The following is a 25,167-nucleotide window of genomic DNA, read 5'->3' as shown; positions in this document are numbered from 1 at the left end:
ACTCTTTTTTTTCTTTTACACTGGATCTGACTCATAGAATCTGTTTATACATTAAACTCACAGTCATAAAAGGTCCCTTCATAAAGTCTAAAGCATCGGTATAAAAGGATGTCTACTAAAAAAAAAATATGTTTTAAGAAAGAAAATAACAGGAAGTGGCATTATGGTATAAGTTCTCCCTTCTTTGTGGAAAAGAGACGTGCATAGAGATTTGGTAAAATGAGATAAGCCGGAGCAATCAGAGCAGGATAGCAACAACAAAAAAATATCACATTTGCAAAAATACATTCTTAGCCAAAAGAAAAGAAAAAAAAAGCTGCAAATTCAAAGGACATTTATCTCAAAGGCCTTAAATGATGAAACGAATTTATTACAAACCAGTTTTCCCCTGTAGACACATTGAAATGGCATGTATAGCCTCATCACTTTGAGAGACATGATACACACTAAACACTGTTTTCCTTCCTGAGAATTTTATCTTGAATGCAAATGATTACAAAATAATAAATTAAATTGATATGAAATAAGACACTTAAAACATAAATGCAACAATACCAAGAGGACAGGTGATGGGAGTTATGAGGAGTAGGTTAAGTCTGTAGTTGACATGTTAGCTTATGGGTATGTGGATTTTATACTACTTCTACCAGTAGCTATTGTAAAATGATTTTTTTAAAAAAAGTTATTGTGAGCTGACTTAAAAAGATAACTCAAGTTCAGAATTTTGTTTTAATGTGGCTCTTTTCAAAGATCGTAAGCAGTTAACAGCCTTCATTGGGTCTCTTTATTTACTATAGACGAAATGGTTAGTATAGGAGCTGAAGCACCAATAATATTTGCCTGTGTGAAACATCTGTCACAACCTTGTAGAAAAATAAAGCAGTTAAAATGTTTGCATATCAGACATTTTAACTGATTTGCATTACATTTTCTTTTATACATGTTGTCTGGAAATGTGACCTTCTCTGATATACATATCTATATATACATATATTTTTACCGCGGGTGAGATATTAACTGCTTATAATCTTTTAAAGAACGCCACGTTATGAATTTAGTACTCTCTAAAATACAAAAGGGCACACAAACACTTCCATGCCTTGCAAGTAAGTAAGTAAGTAACAAGTAAGTATTCACCACTACATAGCCGAGTCAAAGTAAAAGGCAAAATGTTATCCAGTTTAGATCAAATCCCTCATTTTGCTGCAGATGTTCACAAAGCATTATTTCACACACACACAAAAAAAACCCTGCAGGATATTTATACAGTTTAAAAAAAGCATCACAGCAGAACACTGTTATTTGGTAAACTCTGATTTCTTTTCACCTTTGGATTACAAATGAGGCTCCCTAATGCTTTTAGCACGTGACTCAAACCCCTGACATACTGCCAAAGAATTGTATTTCCCAAATAACAAACCTACTCTAAACTACTCTGTTGGCGAGGTCAAACTCAGTCATTCATGTACATCTAGGTGGAATTCTCTGAATTCATAATAGATGTGTATGGTTTAACCCTCATTCATACCTTACAACATTTGACAATTCCTTAAAATGTTATAAACATCTTATAACAACTGACTTAACTTAATGCAACTGTTACCAACTGTGATCCCAAAGCTTCCTGTCTCACAGTTACTGGAAATCCTAATGAGATTTGGCACTTATAACAGTCCTGGACAGCTAATATACATACAATACTTTTGGCACTCCATCCCCGTCCTCCAAGTTATTTTTATTTTTTTTATTGAATCAGCACTTTTATAAAATAAAAGTCTGATTGGAAATGTCTCAGAAGTCCTCTTCAACATTTAGTGTATATCCCAACACATTAAATTGTCCGTTAATCTCTCCTGGAGATTATAGCATTTGAGATCATAAAATCCTCATAACAGTAAAACCGATCATTTCAGCCTGTAATTATTTCCATCTGTCCTTGTCCAGTTCTTAAATAGATAATTTTTGTTTCTTTCGGTTGCTGAAGTCCAAAGTGCTGGGCCTTTCATAATAAGAGCTTGAAGACGGAAAAACCGAACTCTCCAAAGTAAAGGTGCCAACATCCAAAAGATGGGACATGCTGCCACTATTCCTCTGGCTACCTCCTGCTTTTCCTTTGCCAGTTTTAGTCGACTCTATCGTTTGGCTTTATCCACTGTTTACACTGTCCTCAGGGATGAACCAGCCAGCTGTTGGCGTCCTCCAGGTCCGAGTCTAGCTCCTCATCTTCATCTAAAGGTTCAGGTGTTCGAAGGGCCAGCTCGCGCAAGAAATCAGGCGGGTAGATCGGCGGGCGAGAGGTGGATCTCAGGCCAATTTTCTTCTTCACGAGGTGAAACTGATCACGGATGAAGTCGTAGAACTCATACTCGTAGCGCATGCGGTGATACAACACCTGCAGGGCCTCCAGAGTAGGCATATGTTTTCTGACCGTGCCAGTCAGGTTTCCCATTTTTCGATATTCTTTGATAGGGAAAGGGAAAAAAAAAAAAAGTCAGTTAATACAGTTGAATTCATTTAATAAACCACTTGCTAAAACTTTTTTGTTTACACATATCAAGCTTAATTAGCAAAAGAACTGTATTTTGTTTTATTTCCTAAGGATGCTGAAATGGCTAATTTCATCAGGTTTTTGATGAATAAATGAAATTACCATGCCTGGATGTTGATGTTGGTGTAAAGTGAAGCAGGACTCAACAGCTCATTGTTTTCAGCGGGAAATTTCAAGGTTGTTGTAAAAGTTGCTTTGAAAGTCCATTAAAAATGCCAACTTTGCATTAAATTGTCATTATTTACAAAATCATGCAAAGTTGGCACTTTTAATGGACTTTTAATGCAACTTTTACAGCAACTTTGCATTAAAAGTGTCATTATTTACTGAATGACACTTCATGACAACAGTCATAAACATTCATAAAGACTTCTTTATGTTCATGACAGGTGTTATGTCATGTTTATGACAGTGTCATGTCAGTCTTATGCACACCCCTTCAAATAAAGTGTTACCTTATTTTTTTATATTTTTATATCCGTCGTTAACATCTTGAATGAATGCATAGTCATTTAGGAAAGCATGGCGTGAGCATATGTACTTTCCTCCAAGATCCTCTACTCAGGAAACATGGGTAAGCTTCCTGAAACTAAACAGTCATGCATGACTCCAGTGTGTATTTTACCCACTTCCCAAAAACCTAATTTTGTTGCACTTTGCCTCTAGTCTTGTTTTAAGAATAACAAACATCATGACATTTATCAGTTTGCACCAACCTGGACTCTTATAAATGTCAAGTACTCCAGAAAAGTAATGGGGTAAGAGTCTCTCCAGCATAAGCAGAACATCCTCCAGCTCCTCCAAGATGCCCACAAGGAGGTAGTTCTCCAGCACATTCTGCTTGGCCCTCTCCAAAGCCCACACCCCAGGCTCTCTGTGAGACATCCGAGTAGTAAAAGTGAGCAGTCAAACATATTTATGCCAAAAGAATCGTAGTGAAAGATTCCCAAAGCTGTAAATCTACCTGCACTTAGGGTGTTGTCCACAGAAATAGGGGATGATGTAGAAAACTCGAGGATTGGAGCACTCAGGGTAATTCTCTAGAATGCACACATTTATATCCTGAAAGTAGACAAACACAATAATGTTAGTTTTGAAGCTCTTATGTCTACATGTGTTTTTGATGTTGTTGTTGTTGTTGTTGTTTAGTGGCCGGCTTTATCCACTAGATGGAGTGCTTCGCTTTGGTAAACCCAGTCAGCCTCACAATGATGAGCCAAAGCAACATTATGTGCAAGGAGATAAAGTCAGCCCTTCATCTACTATCAGTGCACATGTAGCAACAAAAAATCAGTAGAACACACAAAAAGATTTCACAGTTTAGATGTCGGACGCGTAGTGATCAGGGAGAGTCGTGACTTTTCTACCTGAATTTGGACATTATTAAAAAATGGCACGGGGAAATGGGAACAAATATTAAAAACACACATGCAGCAGTGAAGCAGGCCAGCCGCTGAATGCTGTGGAACCTGGAGTCAAATCCATGTCAGGTGACGTAAGTATTCTGCTTGGAAACAAGTCCTGAGAAACAAAACACTCTAGGAAGCTTTGCTTGGCAGCATATCCCAAAGGAACTCATGCTCATGCTTCAGACACAGAACAAAGGTTGGTAACAGGCTTATTGTATCAAAATAGATAAAACTGTAAACATGTCCTCAAAGCTGGTCCTTTTAATCACCACTTTGGAATATTTTCTAATAGCAGAGCTCAACTGAGTCATTTATCAAAATCAGCACAGAAGAATGACATAGGTTCTCTATGTCCTTTAGCTGAGGACTTAGCTGAGTAGACAGAACCACAACTCTGGCCTTTCCCAAACGATTCCAGCTGCTGATGAGGGAATGATGTAAAAGACCTACGGATGAACAGGCTTTGTTTTGGAGAGTTTGGTTTCTATGAGAGCTAGCGAGTGGCATTTAAGAAAACGTGATTAATTGCCTTAAACAAAAAACAAAACAAAAAAAAAGCACTACCACATAAAAATCACTGGCCTGGAAAACACACGGAGAAGCAAGGAAAAAGGCAAAAAAAAAAAGTTGATCTTCTTTAGGTTTTATACAACTGATAAACAAAGTAAGATAAGACCGTATGAGCGAAATTGTCCAACAAAGATTTAGATACATCATTTTATAGACCAGCTTGTTTCTGATTCAGCAATGAGCTGTCTGGGTTTTGTGAACTTTATGACAAACTATTCTTAGTAAGGTGCACAGGAACTAAGACTTCCTGGTTACCAATGAAGCAAGTAAGGGAGAAACTCTTCATTGAAATTACAACAAAAGCCCAGAAGACCTCTAAGAAAGAGTTCAACACTGGAGCACTGCACTATTCAGGTCATGTTTGCACTAGTAACAAGTTGGCTGTTGTTTCAATTTTAACACCACCCTGGATTTGGGACATCCTTATGCAATCTCAAATGGCAATTCAAGGTCCTGCTAAATCATTTTTTAAAAATGTGTATTTAACTCAAGCAGCCTTTTTTTATTGCATTATCAACTTTTTGAAGTCATTGTTCGATTTCAGGAACGCAACTTGAATCAAACTTGTAATATCACCAATGTTTCTTTTGTTTTGATCATTTATTTTTGGACACAAATAAGGAGTAGAACTACTCATAGTTCCTTATTTAAAAGTGACTATAAATAAACAGAAGTTAAAATGCAGTAATTAAAACATGGTGGCAGCAGGCATCAAATGTGTAGAGCATAGAAAGGGTTCTTTAGGGATGTAGTAAGCTGAAATGATCTTTGTACCACAAGAGGGCAGTGGAGGAAGCACATCCTCAGAGGTTTATCTGATGAATCATTGACAACAGCACAAATCTCATGTACCTGATTTCATGAAATTCTATTGATGAGGACGTGTGCAAGGCTTTGCTTTTGTCACCGATTTTCAGTTGTCAAAGACCCGTCTACCCATTATCTAACATGCCTGTCGCAGCAGTCAGTAGTCACAGATAAACAATTTTAATAATATTGAGGACAACTTCAGTTTTTTTTTTATCAAATGCATATAGGTCATAACAGTAATGCAGTAGGATATCTTAAAAAACAATAAGTGCAGAATTTGAAGATAACTTTTTTTGATTTCATTCAACACTACCAAGTCAAAGTCCTATTTAACCTATTTAACCTATTTAACCCCAAAACACTTGCATGCAAGTCAATGGGTCCACGAGGAAACAAGAGTCCTCATGACACGTTGGAGGTTTTAATGTCTTCCAGGTAAATCATTTTACGTCATCTTTTGGACCAAAAAAAAATCAGAAAATATGGAATTTCAGTAACCGATATTAATAAGAAAGCAAATTTTGTGAGTTGGTCACAAATTAGGCTACCGGGGAGACAATGTCTTAGTGTTCCCAATGTCAAGGCTTGTTGAGGCAGGATTCATGTTAGCAAAGCCTCTTTCTTTGTGGGCGCAATTATTTTTCTCAAGGTTCTTGTAACTGACAGTTTAATTGGAAGCAGATGATTTTTCAGTTAGCGTGGGAATCTCATGATCAGACGAGGGTCTGTCAACAGTGAGAACTGCCCAGGTCTATTTCATTTATTCTTTGTCGCTTCACAAAGTTTGAGCTCTGGTTTGTGTAGCTGTCTCTAGCGGCGGTGTCACACTGCACAATTCATAAAAAAGTTGTATAATTCGAAAATGTTGAGTCTATTGTGCTTCTGTAAAATTGCTGACAACAATTTCCCCAAAACAGAGCTTTCGAATATAAATGGCTTGTTGCTCCATCGCCTGAATAAGACAACCTTGTCTCCACTGATGACTGATAATTGATGAGCGCAAGCATCGGGGTTGAACTATGAATATATTGCATGTGCTTAAAACCGTTGCTGCTATTTTGTATGAGTAATCGCATGAAGCAGCAGAAGTAGGATTGTTCACGTTAGCAAGTTAGTACATAAGCGAAGATCTTTGCACATTTGTAATAGAAACACAGCTACAATCAGCTATTCCCTCTATATTTGATTGTTTTATAAGTGGTCTAATGAGATGAAGCAAACCTAAAGAGAGAACTTGGCAAGTAATCTGAAAAACTCAAATCAAGTTGCCATTTCATACATGAGCTAAATTCAGTAAAGGCTCAATCGATTATTACAGATTATGAATGCCCCGAAAGGACAGATGCTTATCTGAGGTGTATATGTCATGAGGTCAAGTAACTATTACATCACTTTGTAAAGGACAGCTCATGTGTATAAAGAGGGGTGTGGAGACTGAGGGAAAATCCAGTTGGACCACAGGAATGTCTCTGCAACATGTGCATAGGGTTCCTTTCGGTCCTTGCAGGCAGACTGAAAGTGTTCTTTCATTGACACCTCTGAAATTCAGCCAGGGGGAGGGCAGCGAAGGCTGACACACACCAGGCGGGGGTGGGAGGGGGGACACATCTGATACAACTTTAAACTTTGATTGCTGACATGGCTGGGAAAGAATGCCGATTCTCTGTCAAGAACAATCATCTCCTAGTCAGAATTGATACAGTGCATAGGCAAAAGTTTTCCAAACACCTTGAACAACTTCATAATTTGTCAGTTTACAAAAAAATAAATAAATGTACTCTATTGCTATTAGAGGACAAGCTCTAACAAGGTTTCCTCTATGATTGCCCTGTATTTAATTTTTCCATCATCTCTCACCAGGTTCCTTGTCCCTGCTAAAGAAAACCATGCCCACAGCATGCTTCTGGCACCACCATGTTTCACTATGAGCATTGAGTGCTTGAGATGATTTGATGCGTTAGTTTTCTTTAACGCCTTGCATCTTGTCTGCAAGTCAAAATGCTACATTTTTGTCTCTGACCACAGCTCCGTCTTCCACAAGTTTGCTATGTTCCCTAATATGACTTGCAGCAAACTGCAAATGGGACTTTGAAAGCACAGGTAACTTTGTATAACAACGCAGCTTCCTCCTCCCCCTAAACTGTAGGAAGGGGCCCCTGTAGTCTGCATACTTTAATAACTCAACTCACATGGTCTCACTCCAGGGAAAACAGTGCAACACTTAATTACATCCAGTCTGACTCAAGCCAGGCCGACGTTTACTGCCGCTCTCGTTAGCCTCGTTAGCCTTCTTCTGGTCTCGAACTCTGACATGAATGTATGATCAGGCTGGCATAATTATTAGATGCGTTGAAAATTGTAATTGCAAATTATGATTAGATAAAAAATAAATATAAATAATATCAAAAGAAGTGTCAAAACTCATAAAAAAACAGCTGTCATGGTGTAGATAAGGTCTGTAATTAAAATGCATGCCTTGGTATGTTATGATTTGATATACATCAGGCTGACATCAGGATGTGACTTGAAACTTTTTTTTAATTAGTTGCTTTTTGTATACAGCAATTATTTACACTGTCAATATTTTCTCAGCCTAAGAACATCTGTGCTACGCCTCGCTGCAATTAGGTGGTTGGTGCAAGGCATCCTTTAGTGTTGCCAAAGGTTAGATTCCGAAGATGCTTTTTCTGAGTGGGTTTCATCCTATTTTCCACATGAAATGTGCTTATTTTTCTTTTTCTGCTAGTGAGACGCTAACTACTCTCAGATAACCTAGGCATCCACATTAAAGACATACCTCCAGGATCTGTATGAATGGTAACACAGTATTTCCTGCTTCTGGAACATCTTCAAAGACCTTTTAGTGTCAAAGGGCTGTATAATTAGAGTTTACATGAACGCCATGCTGGAATCAGACATCAGCATGTCTGTTTCAGTTCATATCTCAGCAGAACTTCAGGCTATCATAGCGCCGAACCCTATCTCAAAGCACCATTAATGCCAAGAGAGAGAGAGAGAGAGAGAATCACTCACAGCACAAACACACAGCAGCAGCATGTTGAACATTCTGAATGCATTAGCTTTTTGAATAATAAGCATCTGTAAAATTGATCTCGCCAATGTCAATAGGAGAGTTAATGGGCTTGTGGAAACTGGGACCGGGATACATGGCAGAAAGAGAGAAGGAATGCTGCGAGATACGGTTCTTGTTTGGCTCATTAGACGTGACTAAAAATAGATTCCTTAGAAAAACCAACAGAAAATGTGGGATTAAAACAAAATGATAAGAAAGTCGGCTGTCTCCTCAAAGGCTCCAGTTTAGTGGTTTGCAAATAAGTTGTGCAGTTTTATTAGTGTTACGGCGAATCATATTTCTACAAAGCCTCTCATTTCCTAGTGGGCATAGTATTAAAGAAATATCATAAAACAACCCCACCTGCTGCTAATTTTCTGTTGTTAATTATTTCATTAATTGAAAGGGGTTATAAATTGGAGCAGCATGGAGTTCAGTCAGGGACGTCATTTATTCTGTGGAAAAGTAGGCCTTAATTAAACACATGGTTTTCATTTAAAGACTAAAGGAGAAGATGCTCTATATTTGGTTGTAGTACATTACTAAAATCAGTAAAATGGGCCGTTCCAGACAGTCTTCAGAAGTGAAGTGTGCTTTGATTTAGACATAAATTAGAGGTTAAGTCATAAAGACGTGTTTAGCTAAAATCACCTTAAAGAAACTAATGAGGTGACATTACACACAAGGTTTGGAGGCAAACCCAAGCAAAGCAAAGGATTTGGAAAAAGCAGCTGCCAGACGAAGGTAAACTCCACACAATCAAGAAAAATTAGCCGCATCTCTCAATCAAACATCCACCGTCAAAGAGAACGTGACAGAAACTTGGTCAGGTAGGAAGTGCAGAAACAGCGTCAGTTTCCGAGGTTTGCTTAAACCTCATCAGCCTGCAGCAGTGGCAGCGACGGATATATTTCCACATCTGAGGACATGCAATCACATGCAGGAAAACACTGACTAATAGCGCTTCTCCATCTGTCAAAAAGAAGCGTCCTCATTATTCACAGAAGCTGACTGTTTTAGAAGCCAAAGCTGGCTGTGAACCTTAGACAGGGTCGAGCATTTAGCTAAGACTGGTGAGACACAAAAACATTTCGACTCAAGAAAGCATAAAACGCCATATCCATTAATCAGACAGGACTGATTTCTCTCACAATTTTTTTTTTAGCATAATCAAATGTGCACTAACCTTACTTACAAGAATGGAGATTAAAATTAAAAAAAAAAAATCAGTGAAGCAAACTTTGTAGTGGAGCTTACACCTTAAGCTGAATCGATTCTGAAGTCCTGACTGCTGAAACCAAAGCACTTACTAGGTATCGCTCATCGTCTTTCATCCCTGGTGTTCGGATGAGGTGGTTCTGCTCCCCTCTCCAATCACCAAAGCGACGGAAGAAATAGTTGGAGAGGAATCGGCTTATGGGATCCCGGATTATGTTGATGTAGACAGGCTGCTCTATCCTGAACCTGAAAAAAAGAAGAAGAAAAAAAAACCCTAATATCTTGAATACTGCATATTAGCCAAGAAGTGTTAATAAACAATGTTGGTTAGCTTTTTATTCTGTTGCTGCTCCACTGTACCTGGTGAAATTCATGAAGTGAACATGTCTTGTGTAGAGAAATGGCTGAGGGATCTTACTGATGTTCTTCACTAGATCCACCTGCACAAGAGCCACACACACGCACACGCATACACGGACACAGTTATTTATTTATTTTTTTTACAATAAAGTTTGCACAACTCTTTTTCCCTTTTAAATTCCTTTTCTGTTTTGAGAACCAGATAAGTTCGAAAGACACACACAAAAAAAGGACACATGCAAAATATTAATTGTTCTGTGTTGGATGCTACAACATGCTAAGGTCAAATAATGATCACTTCTAATTTTCTAGGTTCAATCAAAATGACCTCTCTGGTGCTTCGTGTAAGCACACATAGTCAGGCAGAACATGACAAAATGCAGCAGTACAAGACAATTGTGTTCATTAATGATGTTTATTAAGAATGCCAAAAGGGGTAGATATAAATAAAATCAGACATACACTGAAGACTAGGATGTGGATCTTGTTTTGCCATTTTCCAAAAATATTTTATGAAATTACCAAATCCATTTTAAAACAAAATAAGTTGACTTCCTTGTGTAGACGGCACGGAATAAAGTCCTAAGACTAATCCGCATAATTAAATGCAAATTCCCACTGAGGTATTTGCCAAAATAAATGTTAGATTCACACAGAGGAAACAGCTATTTTGATTTATTTGTTTCCAGGTTGCTGGTATCACAAAAGGCCACAGAAATGAAGCTGATTAAGTTGGCACCTATAAAAAGAATTATGGCAGGTGGTCATGCTTTGAGAGATTTTGACTTTTATTGTGTGAGTTGAAGGTGTATTTAAGTACAGTTAAATAGATAAACTAATATAGCTACATTGTTCTACAGGTGTTCTAAAATGAGCAATAGTAATTTTACAAAACATTCTGGGGATTTCCACTAGTCGTTAACATGCAAAATGGAAATAAACTAATCTTTGCTGTGGTATTTTTAACAAGACTAAGTAACTGAATCAAAAACCACGCTTCGGCTTACCTAACACAATAGGACAAATTGTTACATTCAAACTAATTTCATACTAGTGAAACAATCCAGTATCACCAAAACGTCCTGATTTTTTCGCAATATGCTTCACACATATTTTCTGTCTTGTGTTATTCACATGACAAAAGAAGAACCCTTGGGTCTTTCCTGGTCTGCTTGGAGAAACTTGCAAGAAGCAGCCAGAAGGCACCAGATTCAGGGATCTTGGACTGAGGTCCATGAAAATGAATCCAAATATGAAGTCATTCCTCACCTAAATAGTTCCATATTGGAGTAATGCAGCACAATATGCAGCAAAAGCTACTTCTCTGCAAAACAGGGAATGCATTGTATTTGATTGAAGAAAGGGGAAATGCTTAGAAGAATTGTTTTTCCTTTCAGTTGTGAAATTCAGGAGCAATTTTCAAAATACCAACTATAATTGGAACTGGTTGCCTTATTGCCTAGTTTGAGACAGAGAATCTCAGGGAATACTGATGCCCTTCAGATGTTATCTGAAGGCGGACATAATAAGCTTATTATAAAATAAAAAATCTAAATACTTAAGGGAAGAATTTGAACTCCCTGCTTAAAATTACAATATGGTAACCCTTTCTTAACAGTCTCTCCAGTAAAGATAATAGCATTGAAACGGTTTAAAATACAGATTGTGATGAAAAGGCAATTCTTTGAAAAGTAGCCCTGGACACGAATCTGGACACACCTGGAAGCAGGGCATATGAAAGCAGCAGGTTTGACATGAAAGTTGGTGCTCTTTGCATTTGAGTAGCAGAATTTCATGGTAAATTGCGCTTCAGACAGGAACCCAGTGTTATGTTGCCAAAAATGGTGTAATATGTTTCTGTTTATATGCACCACTCAGAAATCTGGCCGTAGCTTTCTGAATCAACTCCACCTGGCCCATGCCAACACATAATGGATCGTAGTGATCCAATACTGGGGCAATAAAAGCTTGAGCAACATGTTAGGGGTCACTAAGTGAAAGGAAAGCTTGACATTTTTCCTAAAAGAATGAGCGTTTATACCAGATGTGCATTATCTGCACGTGGTATTTAGTCTAAATTCTTAGCCTCATTTCCTGCCATAATGCAACACCTGCTTTTATGAATTATGCATCGCGGCAGCGCGATGGAAATGGTCAAGAAATGAAAACGACATGACTCCAGGGTATTACTTGTTAAGCTGACAAATCTTTCTTGGCGTTTTGGCTTCAACAGGAAAGTAAGGTGAGCAGCAGGATGTGGCCGGTCATTGAACTAGAAGACTTTCAGCAAAGCATTCCTCTGGAACAGGTCTATGAGCTCTACGTAAGAACAAGTGTATCTGGCTTAAGAGGAGACAGGCAGCAGCAAGCTGAGTGTGAAGGAAGGACGCACTGGTTGAATTATTCTCTCTGACACATCCAACACCACCGAAGGCCTTACAAAACAACTGTATTTTTTACATGCGCTAGATTATACAAAAAAAGAAAGGACCACAATTACTGGACGATTTGTCTCTGAAGGCAGCTACCTTCATTAAATTTCTTTTGTCAGGATAAAGTAAAATCAACTAAATATATGTTCCTATATTTTTAATTGTAATAAGAATGTTAAAACTCTGCATTATTTTCTCCTTGTACCTTCGGTATATGTGCTACTTTGATTTGGTCTATCAGATAAATTTCAAACGAAATACATCGAAGCTTGGGCTTGTAACTAACAGAATGTTTAAAGTTATACATTTGGTTCTCTCTCTTTGCGGCACAGCCACACTTCCTTTCTTCATCAAATGTCTCTCCAAAGAAAAATTTCAACTTTTACATAAAACTCTGTGCTAACGAGAGCGGGTCGGCTGGAGAACTGTTTGCATTTCCTGTTCTTATACACACACTTGTTATGTCATGGCAACACTATTTGGATAGCAACAGCAATATGTATACTTGTTTATGTACCCAAGGCAGTCATTCAGAGGCTCCAGTCAGATTCAGGCTTCACACTCTCCCTCTTTTCTATAAAGCCAGTACATTTCCACTAACCCTGTTTCCACGCTTTATGGATTTCTTGTGCCATAAAACATAATATAAAGCCTTCATTAGTGCTGTAGTATATATTTTTCTGCATCTACCCACCCCCTTGATCGATACTTTAACATATTGTATTGCTTTTAATAGACAAAAAAAAAAGAAAGAAAAAGTTTATGACTTTTTATTAAACCTCTTTCTTCATCTCAGAGTTGACACAGAGTAGCTTGGGCAACATTTAGTAAGAAAATGTGCAAGTGTGTCTCTGTGTCTGCTTGCTGGCCAACCCCCTAGTCTGTGTGTCTGTGCGTGTGTCCAGCACTCCCTCCTCTAATTCCCCAGGAAAGGCTGAAGGGAGAAAGTGAAGGATTCCAGGCATACCTGCACTTCCCCCTCCTAATTGAACACCAGCGGTATCTTCACGGGGCTCATCAGAGGAACAGAGAAGGATAAAATTACAACGTTTTGACTGTTGCTCTTTCTTTCCCATAACTCAATCTTCACACAACAGTTAAATACCTATTGCAAGTTTATTTTCACTGTTTTAGATATTAACAAGGTTTTTATATCTGGAGAGTCAAACTTTTGCGTATTCTTTGAGAATGCTGCTAGTCAAGTCTCAAGTTTTTTGGGGAAAACAGTTTAGAGTTGGTTTTATCTGATCAGTTCATGTTTGAAATGTTTGCTGTACCCCCTTCATAGCTTGTGGAAAGCTATAAGGATTGCTTCTTGTGTGCAACTTCCTAATACAAATGCATGTAACACCTTTCAGATTTTTATTTGTAACAAATTTAAAAACAATGCAACAGTTTTCAATTTCTAATTATCCACAACTTCCTGTCGGGTTACATGAAGTCCCACATATTAAAAAGTTCCAAGAGTGTGAATACTTTTGTAAGGGGCTGCACTGAAGGAAAGCACTCCCATACAATTTAGTTTTAAACATGTTAAAAATAATTCAATGTCCTGACATGCATTGTGACATGTGTTATCCAATTATCTGTAAACGAGCAACATCCAGTTACTACTCTGAGGATCTGGTTCCCACGATGCCTGCAGAGCACAGATTTACCGATTATTCAAAAGAAGAAAACCAGCTTTGACATTAATTCAAAACAGCTGGCTCTTTCTAGTTTTTTCATTTTGAGCTTTTTTGTTTTCCATTTCTTCCAGGAATTGTGTCTACGTTTCTACCAAGAAGATGTCAAAAATCTCTTTACAGTGCAGCTGATACGAAAAGGAGATGTGAAAGTGCAAAAATAAATTAGCTACTTTCATGCAAAAATCATCGACCGCAGACACAACGGTTAACATTCTGATCAAAGTGCCACCAGGAAAACCGTCAAAAACTGCACCGATGAGCCAGAACCTCAGCTGATGAGAGTACGAGCTCTAAAGTTAGGCAACGTGCATTTGCAAGCATTTGCATAAGTCAACATGCACTAAAGTACTCGGGCAAATAAACTCAAGAGATTAAGATGGCTTTTATAGGATTGCACACAAGCACCAAACAGGCTTGTTATGATATGAGAATATTCACACTCTTCTGGGCCATTCACTGAGATGTTTTCTGTGCAGAAGCCTAATCAGGCTAATGGTGTTAGGACACAACATGCGCAAGAGGAATTTAGAGTTTGACAAATACATGAACAAGTCACTGTTTCAATATTAGCCTAACATTTACACCAAATCAGTCAGTATTTGCTTTATATAATTAGAATCATCTGAATCTAACTGTAGCCTTTTTCATGAATAAGGCAACCAGTAACATCATGGCTATGAGTCAATGCTACATCAGTCCCCCATGAATACGTGAGTAAGCCTTTTTTTCTCATATGGATTTCTCAAGAGTGCATTGCATTACTGGAAAAAAGTTTCCCACACAACTTAAGAAGCAGAATCCTGAAAACATTTCACTGGAAATCACATTGGGATAATTCAGTTTTCTTCTTAAGCTAAAACACTGAAATCGCTTAAATAATTTGGTGATGTAATTATAAACCTCCCCTTCTAAATTGGAGGTAAAGCACAGGATAAATGTGGAGGCTATGGTGCTTTTTATGCAAACAAGTACACCAATTATTAGTGTACGGGCTGGGGATTTAAATGTATTACAATATCTTGTTATAAATGTTCTCCTTCATGTGTCTCACCTGTTCTTGTTTCATGAGACGTGTCTTATTATGGATGTCCGAAGAGACGAGGTTGAACTTATGTTTTTCAGCCAAAAGCCTCAGCAAGATGACCACTGTCCGGCTGCCGCACTTCCCCACACGGTTATAAACCACCTGGCTGGGAAACGGGAGCAACTGTAGACACATACAGGAAAACAAAGACACAGACAGAGAAGAACAAAAAAAATCATTGCATTATTCAATAACATTTCCGTATTTTATGTATGCATATTTTGCTGTGCGACGACTATGTTTTAACTAGTAATTGCAAATGTCTTTGAGTAGCCAGCCATGTGGGGAAAAAAGCTATTGATGTAAAAAGTTTAAAGAGACTCAGCCGAATTAAACACACTGCATTTAAGCTACAGCAGTGCACAGAGGCAAAGGTTTCTTCTATCTTATTCATATGTTCTTTCTTTCCTTGAACTCGGTGAGTCAGAAACTGCACAGCAAAACAAAACTGAGTTTTCTTTTTATGTCACACACACAAGCTACAGCAAGCTCTCACACACATCATGACTCACCAGTAACAAGAAGCAGTTCAGTCATGATTCATAAATTAAAAAAAAAAAAAAAAAAAAGGCTCGTTACTACTGCCTTAACAAAGACATGTCAAACATGCCATCTTTAAGCCCAAATGCATTAGTTAAACAAATACCTAGACTTCAAATTACAGCTTTGCAAGCTGATTAATCATTTTTAAAGACAGAATAATAAATAAAAAATAAATAAAAATATACGAGATTTGAAAAAAAAAAGACTGAGCTTTTGAAAGAATTAGCAAAGGTTGACAATTCAGCATAATGCAGGTTGAAATTATTTCCTTTTATTCTCTTCCTCATTTAAAAGCTGATCATCTATCCATCCATCCATCCATTTTCTTTCACCCTTGTCCCTCAGTGGGGTCGGGAGGGTTGCTGGTGCCCATCTCCAGCTAACGTTCCGGGCGAGAGGCGGGGTCACCCTGGACAGGTCGCCAGTCTGTCGCAGGGCAACACAGAGACACACAGGACACACAACCATGCACACACACTCACACCTAGGGACAATTTAGAGAGGCCAATTAACCTAACAGTCATGTTTTTGGACTGTGGGAGGAAACCAGAGTACCCAGAGAAAACCCACACATGCACAGGGAGAACATGTAAACTCCATGCAGAAAGACTGGGGCCGGGAATTGAACCCAGAACCTTCTTGCTGCAAGGCAACAGCTCTACCAACTGCACCACTGTGCAGCCCTCAAAGCTGATCATTCCAATCAAATATATGTGGGTTCATAGAGCTTGCAAGGTAATAATGTAGTTTTATGGGTTGAATCAATAGGAGCAAACAACGAACAATTACTTAAGCTATAGTGGCAAACCCCCCGCCCCCCAAAAAACAGATATTGTTTTTCTTTCTCATCTTGTTCAAATGTAAAATTGAACAGCTCAGCAAGGCCCCCATTCTGGTTTAATCCAATCAACACTATGGAATTACATGAAAGGACAACATCTTAAGACGATGATATTTTTTAACACCTTTTTCATGTTTTTTCCCCCCTACGTTTCCAAAAGTTACTCTCAGACAAGCCTAAGATTCCACTGCTTTGCTTTTAAACTCTTACACAAGTCTTTCCAAATTAAAGAAAATATTCCTTGTAGACGTGTGCCAGCATATATGTTGACAAAACTCTTTTTGACCAACTGTAGCAAGGAGATGCTTTATTCTTACAGTTTCCAAGTCCGATAGCTGTAGGTAGGCTAGTTTTGGGAAACTGCAGCTCAGAGACAGTTTCCCTGGAGATCACACCCAACATTCCTCTGTGTTTGCCAAATAACAACAGACATCTAAGCTTAATGCTGGTAAAACACATGCAGTGTTTTGCAAGACATCATTCCCTGCAGATATTACCACAGATGACTGCTTCAAACGTCTATCAGCTTGGCGCTGAATAATGCTGGAAGAACAACCAGGGACGCTATGAAAAGAGCAAATCTCCTGTCAGCACTGACAACAGACAAAAGGAGGGCAATTTTTTCTATTTGTGATTCATTGTTCCTGTTCTTCAAGGTGCAGTTTTCCTAAAACACGCTTTGAGAAATATCTGCTGAAAGGAAGATATTCAGTTTCTGGTGTATTTAGGAAATCAAAAAGTAAAATATGACGAGGCTGTTTTTAATTTAACATCCGATGAGATTTATTCCAGTCTGACTTTTGTTGTGGTAATGCGTTTGAGCTAACCATATGCAGATTTTCGGGAAGAGGAGTAGTCCTTCCAGACATCTTACTGTCGTACCCTTTCTTCTGTCTTCACTTTTCTAAAATTAGAGCCCTGTTCACACATCTACACTCACAAATCCAAATAACTTTGGGGGTTTTTTGAAACATTGTCACATGTCACGCTGTTTGGGCAAAGAAAGACGGCTCACTGACCCCCGTATCACAACCACTTTTCCTGGAAATCCATAGCAGCTGTTACTGATACAAAGGCGCCTGAGAGCGAAAAGTGAGTCTCTGCATATTTTAGCTAGACCTGATCTGGGGTCAGTTTCTTCCACTGTGAGCCAAGGGAAGAACTGCATGTTTAGGTTACAGCTGTGGGAAGAGTGGAAATTCAAAGCATTTCCTGTTTTTACAGAAAGCAGAACAAGAAAGACAGAGTGTCTGTAGCTTTGGCAGTTCTTGTGTCTCGGCATCTACAGGTGATTTAGCAGTTATTGATGTGAATGCCTGAGAAAACAACTCAATGTCAGAATAAAACGTAATCAGAAAGGTCTTGTTTTAACACTAGCATCAATATATTTTTTCTCGAAAGGTAAAAAAAAGTGAAGATATATGCATGCAAACATCCACAAAATTGTAGATTGGACATTCAGGGAACACGGCCACACACAAAAAGCCTTATAGCGCTATTCTGGGTGAAGTGTGGTTTTTCCATATGCTCTCATTTACATTGGACTTTCATCTCGGTTTCGAATCTTTCCCCACATTAACCAGAACCACAGCCTTCTGATCGCACGTGTTCTTCGACATCAGGCCGCTGTTGACACTCCCGATCAGTCCCAACTGCAAGAGGGCATGTCAACAAAAGGATAATGAGAGATGTGGTTAATGTACCACGCGCCACCAGCATGCTACCATTAATGTCTCTCTGGGGATAGCAAAGAGTAGAAGGAATCAGTCGGTCAATGAAATGCAACTATTTTGGAACAACTGTCAATCAAGTGTGTGCATCTGGAAGATATACGTATTGTGGTAATGTCTGCACTCTCATTTCAAGTCAAAGTAAAGTGATAGGCTCAACCTAATGCAGGGATACGTTCTTAGAAAAATGCCTAAGTGAATCAGTGAGTGCAAATTTAAAAATTGGATTTTATTACATGATAACTTTTTTTTTTCAAAATCTCAATAGTGAGGCTGTATTCAGCAAGAAGGTTATACGTTCAAACAGTGGACAGGGTTTTTGTTTCTGCAGGCTTTCCTGCTATCTCTAGATATGTAATTGTTTCACTGCGTACTATGTGGGGCTGGCAACTTCATTTTAGGTTTGACACAGACATATAAGGAAGAACCCTCCACTTCGGTGCAATTAGCATTGATGTATTTATTTGCCAGTTTATTGTTATTGTTAAAAATAACCTCGTTCTTTACTCACTTAAAAGAAAAAGCAGGTGTGTTTGTAAGACCCATCAAACCCAAACACTAGTTTCTTCCCATAGTCATAAAATATGCCCACTCGGCTGACCGTCATCACTTAATCGAAGTCTTTGACTTGAAAGGCAAAGGAATTATTTTTAGGAACAACTCCCATCTGGTTTCAGAAACATTGTGAAAAAACTAAATCACAATTGTCTTTGATAGCTCAAAACAGATCGGCTTCTGTGTTTCAATGATTATCATGAATAATATAACCAGACGCCTCAAGGCACAATTGAGCTGTTACTCTAAAATCTCTTAAATTCAAATTTATAAACACTTTTAGACAAGCAGTGGCCTGTTTTATAAAGCCAAACAATTTTGGCTTCTGAATCATACAAACGCATGTGAATTTCACAATTGTAAATTGCTCGTTTCAAATGATAAGAAAGCTTCAAATCCCCATCTCCGCTGTATTCCATTAGTTTGCTCAACAAATAACACTTTTCGGAGTGTATGCGGCTGCATGACACAAGGGACATTGTTGCTTGGCTCGTCTGAATGCAAAGTAGGTTTTTAAAACACGTACTGAAGCATAAAACCCAGATGTGATCTAAAATAAAAGCAACAGCTGGTGTCAACGGCTACAAACAAAATCTCATTTCTGTTCTCAGTTGCTGGTTTTCAACGTTGCACCCCCTAAACAGCAACCACAAGCAAGCATGAAGAACGGAGTAAAAGAAAGAGATTGTACTGGAACAAAATGAGGTAAAAATGGAGCGACTGATTAAAGATGCTGTCAATAAACAAGGGTCAGATGGCGCGAGAAGGCAGTTGGCAAAGAGAGAAAGAGGGGGCTCAGAGGAAAGACAGTCCTGCAGACATGCAGCTGGATGGACACAAGGCCCCTGTGTCAGCCTCTCCCTCGGTGTTTGTGTCAGTGCATTCAAAGCATTACTGTAGCTGTGAAGGCAGGTCCCACTGGTATTTACGGAGTTCGCATGCAACTCCTTCACACAAACCTAACCCCTCACCTTACTTGACTTAGAAGGATTCAACTGCAGGGTAACACATATCAGAGATAGGAGGCTCAGGAGGGGGAAAAAAAAAAGATCAAGGGATAGCAATCGCTTGTACCAGATAAGGACTTACTCTCTGAGCCGGTGGTCCGTGGTCATTCAGATATGTGGATTCCCCTGCAAGGAAACAAATATCAGCGTGTTAGAATGTTTTAAGAATCTACACACAGCATAATTAAAAACAACTTTAATGTATGTGTGGTGTGTGTGTGTACGACTGGATACCACCTTCCCCCCAACTCATGCAAGAATTTTGTTAAAAAGCTAACACTAAAATCAAAGCAAAAACACTTGGGTAATAAACGAAAGCCTGTAGAAATCGATGTGGCAGAAGAAAAAAAAAAGATCATGTGGTTGTTAAAGTCTGCAGCTGCATCTTTTGAGCTCTACTTGAAGCAGTTTCTTGGCCAATAGACAATTTTCTAAAGTTTATTTGGAACATTTAGATAGTGCATTGCATCATTAATTAAAATCTGTCTTAGAAGGTCGCCCTGGGCAAAACAACAAAATGGATTTCTAGGATTTGTAAGACAACATATGAACTATGTGAGATAAATTTGTACTGTAAGCTCTCATGCAGCCGTAGTGTTAACCAGTCTGTCTCTGCACCGCGTTAAGACATCCTCATGGTCTCAAGAACCTTTGTGACCTTATGAACGTCACAGGATTGAAAGTCCTATGCAAAGGAAAAAATTATGGTGCCACTTGACTCTCTGTGCTTGTAAAATAGGTTTTTTCCTACCGCTTTCATAGCTGTCAAACCACAGTGCTGCTGCCAAAGGGTATTATATCATCTGCTGCCTATGTTTTTTCTCTATGTGAATGGTGGGCTTCTCTATGTGAATGGTGGGCTTCTGCACTTCCACCGTCTGTTTATTCTTTCATCTTTGCAGTAGATCGGGATTTATTTTTTAAGTTTATCATAAAACTGATCGCTCTTCATGGAAGAGTATCCCATCAAAAACTGGTGTATCAATAAAAGTAAATCACACAGAGGCTCTGAAGCCTACACTTTTTAAATGAGTTGCGCTTTCTTCCAGCTTCCAACATCATTTTATCTTCACAAAACTGACACAAGGCTTTTCTTTAACAATCAATACAATACATTTCAAACTGTAGCAACTGACTAAAAAACTCAAACACCTAGCAATATGATGCGGCAATATTAGGAACACACCTAAAATAGCACAAATGTTTCAAGTTTGACGGGTAAAAATTTAGAAAACAAACTCAATAGCAGAAGGATAACTGTTTTCAAAGTTAACTGATTGAACCTTTTTGAATAAAATAAGCAGGTTTAGCCACATAGTCCACAGCTGACTGGTCGAGTGAACTAAAAAAAAAAAACTGTCAATGTCAACAAGCAGTCTCGACTCTTCAGAAATGACAAACACATTGTGCTGCATCCCTTCCAAACCAACATCTGGACCCAGCAGCGACACATTAGCTGTTCACCCTTTGTCAATTCCAAACAATGAATAAGCCATATTGCTCTTGGCAAAAAAAGCGTGAAGACATGGTGGAGAAAGCTGTAGCTTCTACACACAACCAATAGTAGAGCTCATTCAGTGTTCAGTGTCAATGCTCAGGCGTGAAAGCCAGGCTTCAGACAGCAGCCTCTTCTATGGAGGCTCTTTGCATAGCTCTGAGACGTGATCCAGTGCACAGATGAGATTAATAAGAAAAACAGCATACACCACTCACACGGATTTATTTCCAGCCAAGTTTCTCTGTTGGATCTAATTTAAAGTTGTTTATTATGTGCTTGTGCTATAAGTAGCTGACTTTCCAAGTGTGTGTTTAGTAACCTGTGTACAATGCTTTTAATGATTACTCATACAGGGAGATCTTCTTCAGCCTTGGTAATTTACTCTCAACCACAAATAGAGTCACATGTGTGTTTCTATAACTTATCATTTCCTGTCTGATCCATGGCTGATTCGTTCAACACTAACTGTCTCTACATATGCTATCACAGATGTGCTATGCTCGTGCTATGTTGATGTTTTTTTAGAGCCTGTCTTTTGGTCTGCCTCTATTTATGTGGCTTTACTTAGTTCTCATGAGGAATGCTGAAGGATGGATATGTATGCAGGTCTTCTCAGATGCATTTTCAGGTCACTGCAGGGTAAGGATGCTGAGGGGTAGATGTCTGTTTTCCTTCCTCTGTGATCTATCACAGACTTCCTCCTTCAAGCATTCACACAGCCATGACCTCAACATTCATCCAACTATCTCCCTTTCCTCCGCTGTGTGCTTCTCATTAGCGTTTTGGATAAAGGATTGGAACTGCTTTTCTTTTTTTTCTTTTTTGCAGTCCACAAGGGTTGCAAAAGCTGACAGCTGCCCTCTGCCCCCACATCCCACAGAGGGAGAAAAATGAATTTAAAAAGCCACTGTACAGTGTACTGTACTCACTGACCCTGTTGTCCTGTGACACTATCAGTCAGGAAGCCAGGAATAAAAGTTCAGGAGACTTTTTCCACTTTCACAGGAAAACAAAACATCATATCATCACAAAAACACTCCAGCGCAAAAATGTCCAGTTGACAATGCAGCACTACTATACAACGGCGAGGCACTCAGGACAGCTGCAGCCTTTACTACCTGCATTTGATAACAATACCACCTGTGTTACATAACCTCCAGTTTACATCGCTTGCGTCTCCGCTCCGCCACCGAACGGAGTCCGCAGTAATTATGTACCCATTATAGTCAAAGGGAGCGCTTTCACTGCCTCTGCAGGGTAGCACACGGCGGCACAGTCCACACCACCATCTGGCAAAGGTAGAACCCAACCATATTTTTCCAGCCGCTGCAGCAAGTTCAGAGTCAATCTGCAAACATCACACCACACCGACAGTAAACAAACGAGCATGATAACCGTGTTTTTTGTAGAACTATGTTTTCTCAAAATCCAAGCTATATTAAAGCTGCAGTATGTAGCTTTTATAAAAACAAAAAAAAAATATATGCTTTTTGCATCTTTGTTAAAACTCACACTATTTTATGACAGGATAGTATGAGACAGATCATTTGAGAGAAAAAAAAATTAAGCTTCTCCACCACCTCTTAGTGCTACTAATCACCTGCACAAATGCACAGCTCCCGGTCAAAAACAACCAATCAAAGACAGAAGGAAGGTCACTCACGCATGTGTACATGAACTACAGTACTTTATTTGCTTCCACTCATCCTTTTTATCACTGGCTTTATCTTTCATTTTCCACACATGCTTCTCAGAGCACATCTGGGCTTGCAGCGAGCTGTACGTAATACAAATTAGGGTGGTCAGGAACAGCTCTGCTCCGCTGGCAAAATGCATGGCGGAGCAGGGCTGTAGCCGCGCGCGGCGCTAAATGCAGGGTGCATAATATGTCTGATTTGAATTCATAGAAAACATGGACCCCAAACAATGATATTGGATATTTTTGGAGTTTTTATTGGAAACTTGTAGTTTTGATTGAGACTAAATAAAGTTCTTTGCACTTGCCGGTTGAGACTTGGCTCCTTGGGCTTTAACAGAAAAGCAAAATAAAAGCCTCCTCCATGTGGTCCATCCCATGCAGGGAGGGGTGTCAAGGTCATGTGCTACATGAGCCAGGTGGCAGACTAGGGCAGGGGCCTGGGCATGCCGATTACTATCATCATTATGTTCCTCTAAATAGACTGTATTTTTCACAGAAAAAGAAATAAAGAAGTCATGAATTTTCACACAGAGCAACAAATACGTTAAAAACAGATCTTGCAACTTGTTTTAACACAAACATGCTCTCTTATTGTGGTTGGCATTTTTTGTGTGTCTCTCAGCACATGTGCATGTGTGCGTGAGTGTGTACGTGTGTCAGTGGGTGATTGACAGAAAAACTAACTTGAGTGTGACCATGCATTGGTATGTAGCTAAAAGGTAAATTGGATTACTGAGTCACAAGATTCAAGGGCTTCAGATAATCACCAATTATCTGAAGCACAGAGTTCTTCACTATACCATAAAAGCTACAAACGCTTACAAAAAATATAAATGTATACACACAAGCAAGAGCAGGTTTTTGATTGTAGTCCTTACAAAGGGTTTCAATAAGCCAAGATTTACAAATTTAACTAAGATATATTTAGATTTCAGTTCAATTTATTTTTCTTAAAGCATTAATTCTCAATTATTGTAATTTTCACAAGACAAACAGTTCAGGTAAATTCAGGTAATTCAGGCAAATGTGATCAATGTAATTACAATTCAATCACAAAGCGCCATTCTGATCAATCTGCATAAGTTGGATCAGAATTTCAATCCAGAATACAGATTGTCACTTAAATGTGCATTTGTCTATCGTGACGAAATATATACCAATGTTTCATGAAACACTTTTGAAAAAGGACTGTCTCAGGACATTTCTCTGCCCCAATCACCATAGCACAATTCTTCAAGGTTCTGGAATGTTCCTTTTGGTGTCTGCATCTTTGAAGGAATGCAACAGCAAGTTTGGGAATTTCATAAACATGTATTTAAAGTATAGGCCATTTCATTCGCTTTGTAAAACAGCATAAGTATGGTTTAGGAAAGCACACATCCAAGAATAGGATGAGGTGGGAGCGGAAAACCGCACAGGAATGGCTGTTGGGAGAATGGCCAAAAGAATTGGCAAAATGGTTTAAGCTGAGGAGCTTTAGCACTGCTTACAGGACAAGACATCTAAGTGGAAATGGAAACTTACAGACATTCTATCATGGAGTGTTCTACAAGCATGCACAACAAGATTACAGGTTGGTTTTGAAGACTAAACTCTCTTGTGTATAACCACATCCTGCTGTAGTTTTTGGACAGGCTGAAGAAAGATGAAGATGTGAGGAAAAGGTGTATACGCTAACCTCAAGCCTCATTTTTAGAAATACGTGGAAGGTTTACATGGCAGCTTGTGTTGAAGTCCAGAAGCCCACCGTTCCTACCCAATGCCTCTGTGTAAATCACTCCAATTTAGACGCAGACATATGTCTATGGTTAATGTCCTCACTAAACATTTCCACCACAACAGACAGCATACACAAACCCAGTCAGTGTGCATGGGTTACATACACAACCCATTTTTTTTCTTTGTGTGTCTGTGTGTTTATGTAATATGTGTGTGTGGTAACAGAGCCCTTTGATTTGGTGTGTGGGAGTGGCCCACCATTAAGACACATAGCTCAACCCATTGCCTTAATTACAGAAGGGAGCTTGGTTGAGAGTCAGGGGCAACACCCCACTATGCCCTGCTCTACATCACTCTTTAGTGACATAAAAAAAAAACAATGT

General features: G+C 38.9%; 1 protein-coding gene across 2 annotated transcripts in view; it reads right to left on the bottom strand.

Moving 5' to 3' along the window:
* Window positions 1-349: 349 nt before the first annotated feature.
* The window catches only part of usta (uronyl 2-sulfotransferase a), a 45,946-nt gene continuing 21,128 nt past the window's right edge, over window positions 350-25,167 (bottom strand). For both annotated transcript variants that reach the window (XM_008397752.3, XM_008397754.3), the window contains 7 exons: window positions 19,951-19,994; window positions 15,160-15,315; window positions 9,989-10,068; window positions 9,721-9,874; window positions 3,513-3,610; window positions 3,265-3,422; window positions 350-2,460 (listed from right to left, as the gene is read on the bottom strand). In XM_008397752.3, coding sequence (XP_008395974.1) covers window positions 2,168-2,460; window positions 3,265-3,422; window positions 3,513-3,610; window positions 9,721-9,874; window positions 9,989-10,068; window positions 15,160-15,315; window positions 19,951-19,994 — 983 coding nt within the window. In that variant the 3' untranslated portion in view covers window positions 350-2,167. The remainder of the gene's footprint in view (window positions 2,461-3,264; window positions 3,423-3,512; window positions 3,611-9,720; window positions 9,875-9,988; window positions 10,069-15,159; window positions 15,316-19,950; window positions 19,995-25,167) is intronic.

This window comes from Poecilia reticulata, chromosome 21 (assembly GCF_904066995.2).
Source record: "Poecilia reticulata chromosome 21, P_reticulata-male-v2, whole genome shotgun sequence".
Taxonomy (NCBI): Eukaryota; Metazoa; Chordata; class Actinopteri; order Cyprinodontiformes; family Poeciliidae; genus Poecilia; species Poecilia reticulata.
The sequence above is the reverse complement of the archived record's forward strand: the minus strand, read 5'-3'. Positions and strand labels throughout refer to the sequence as shown.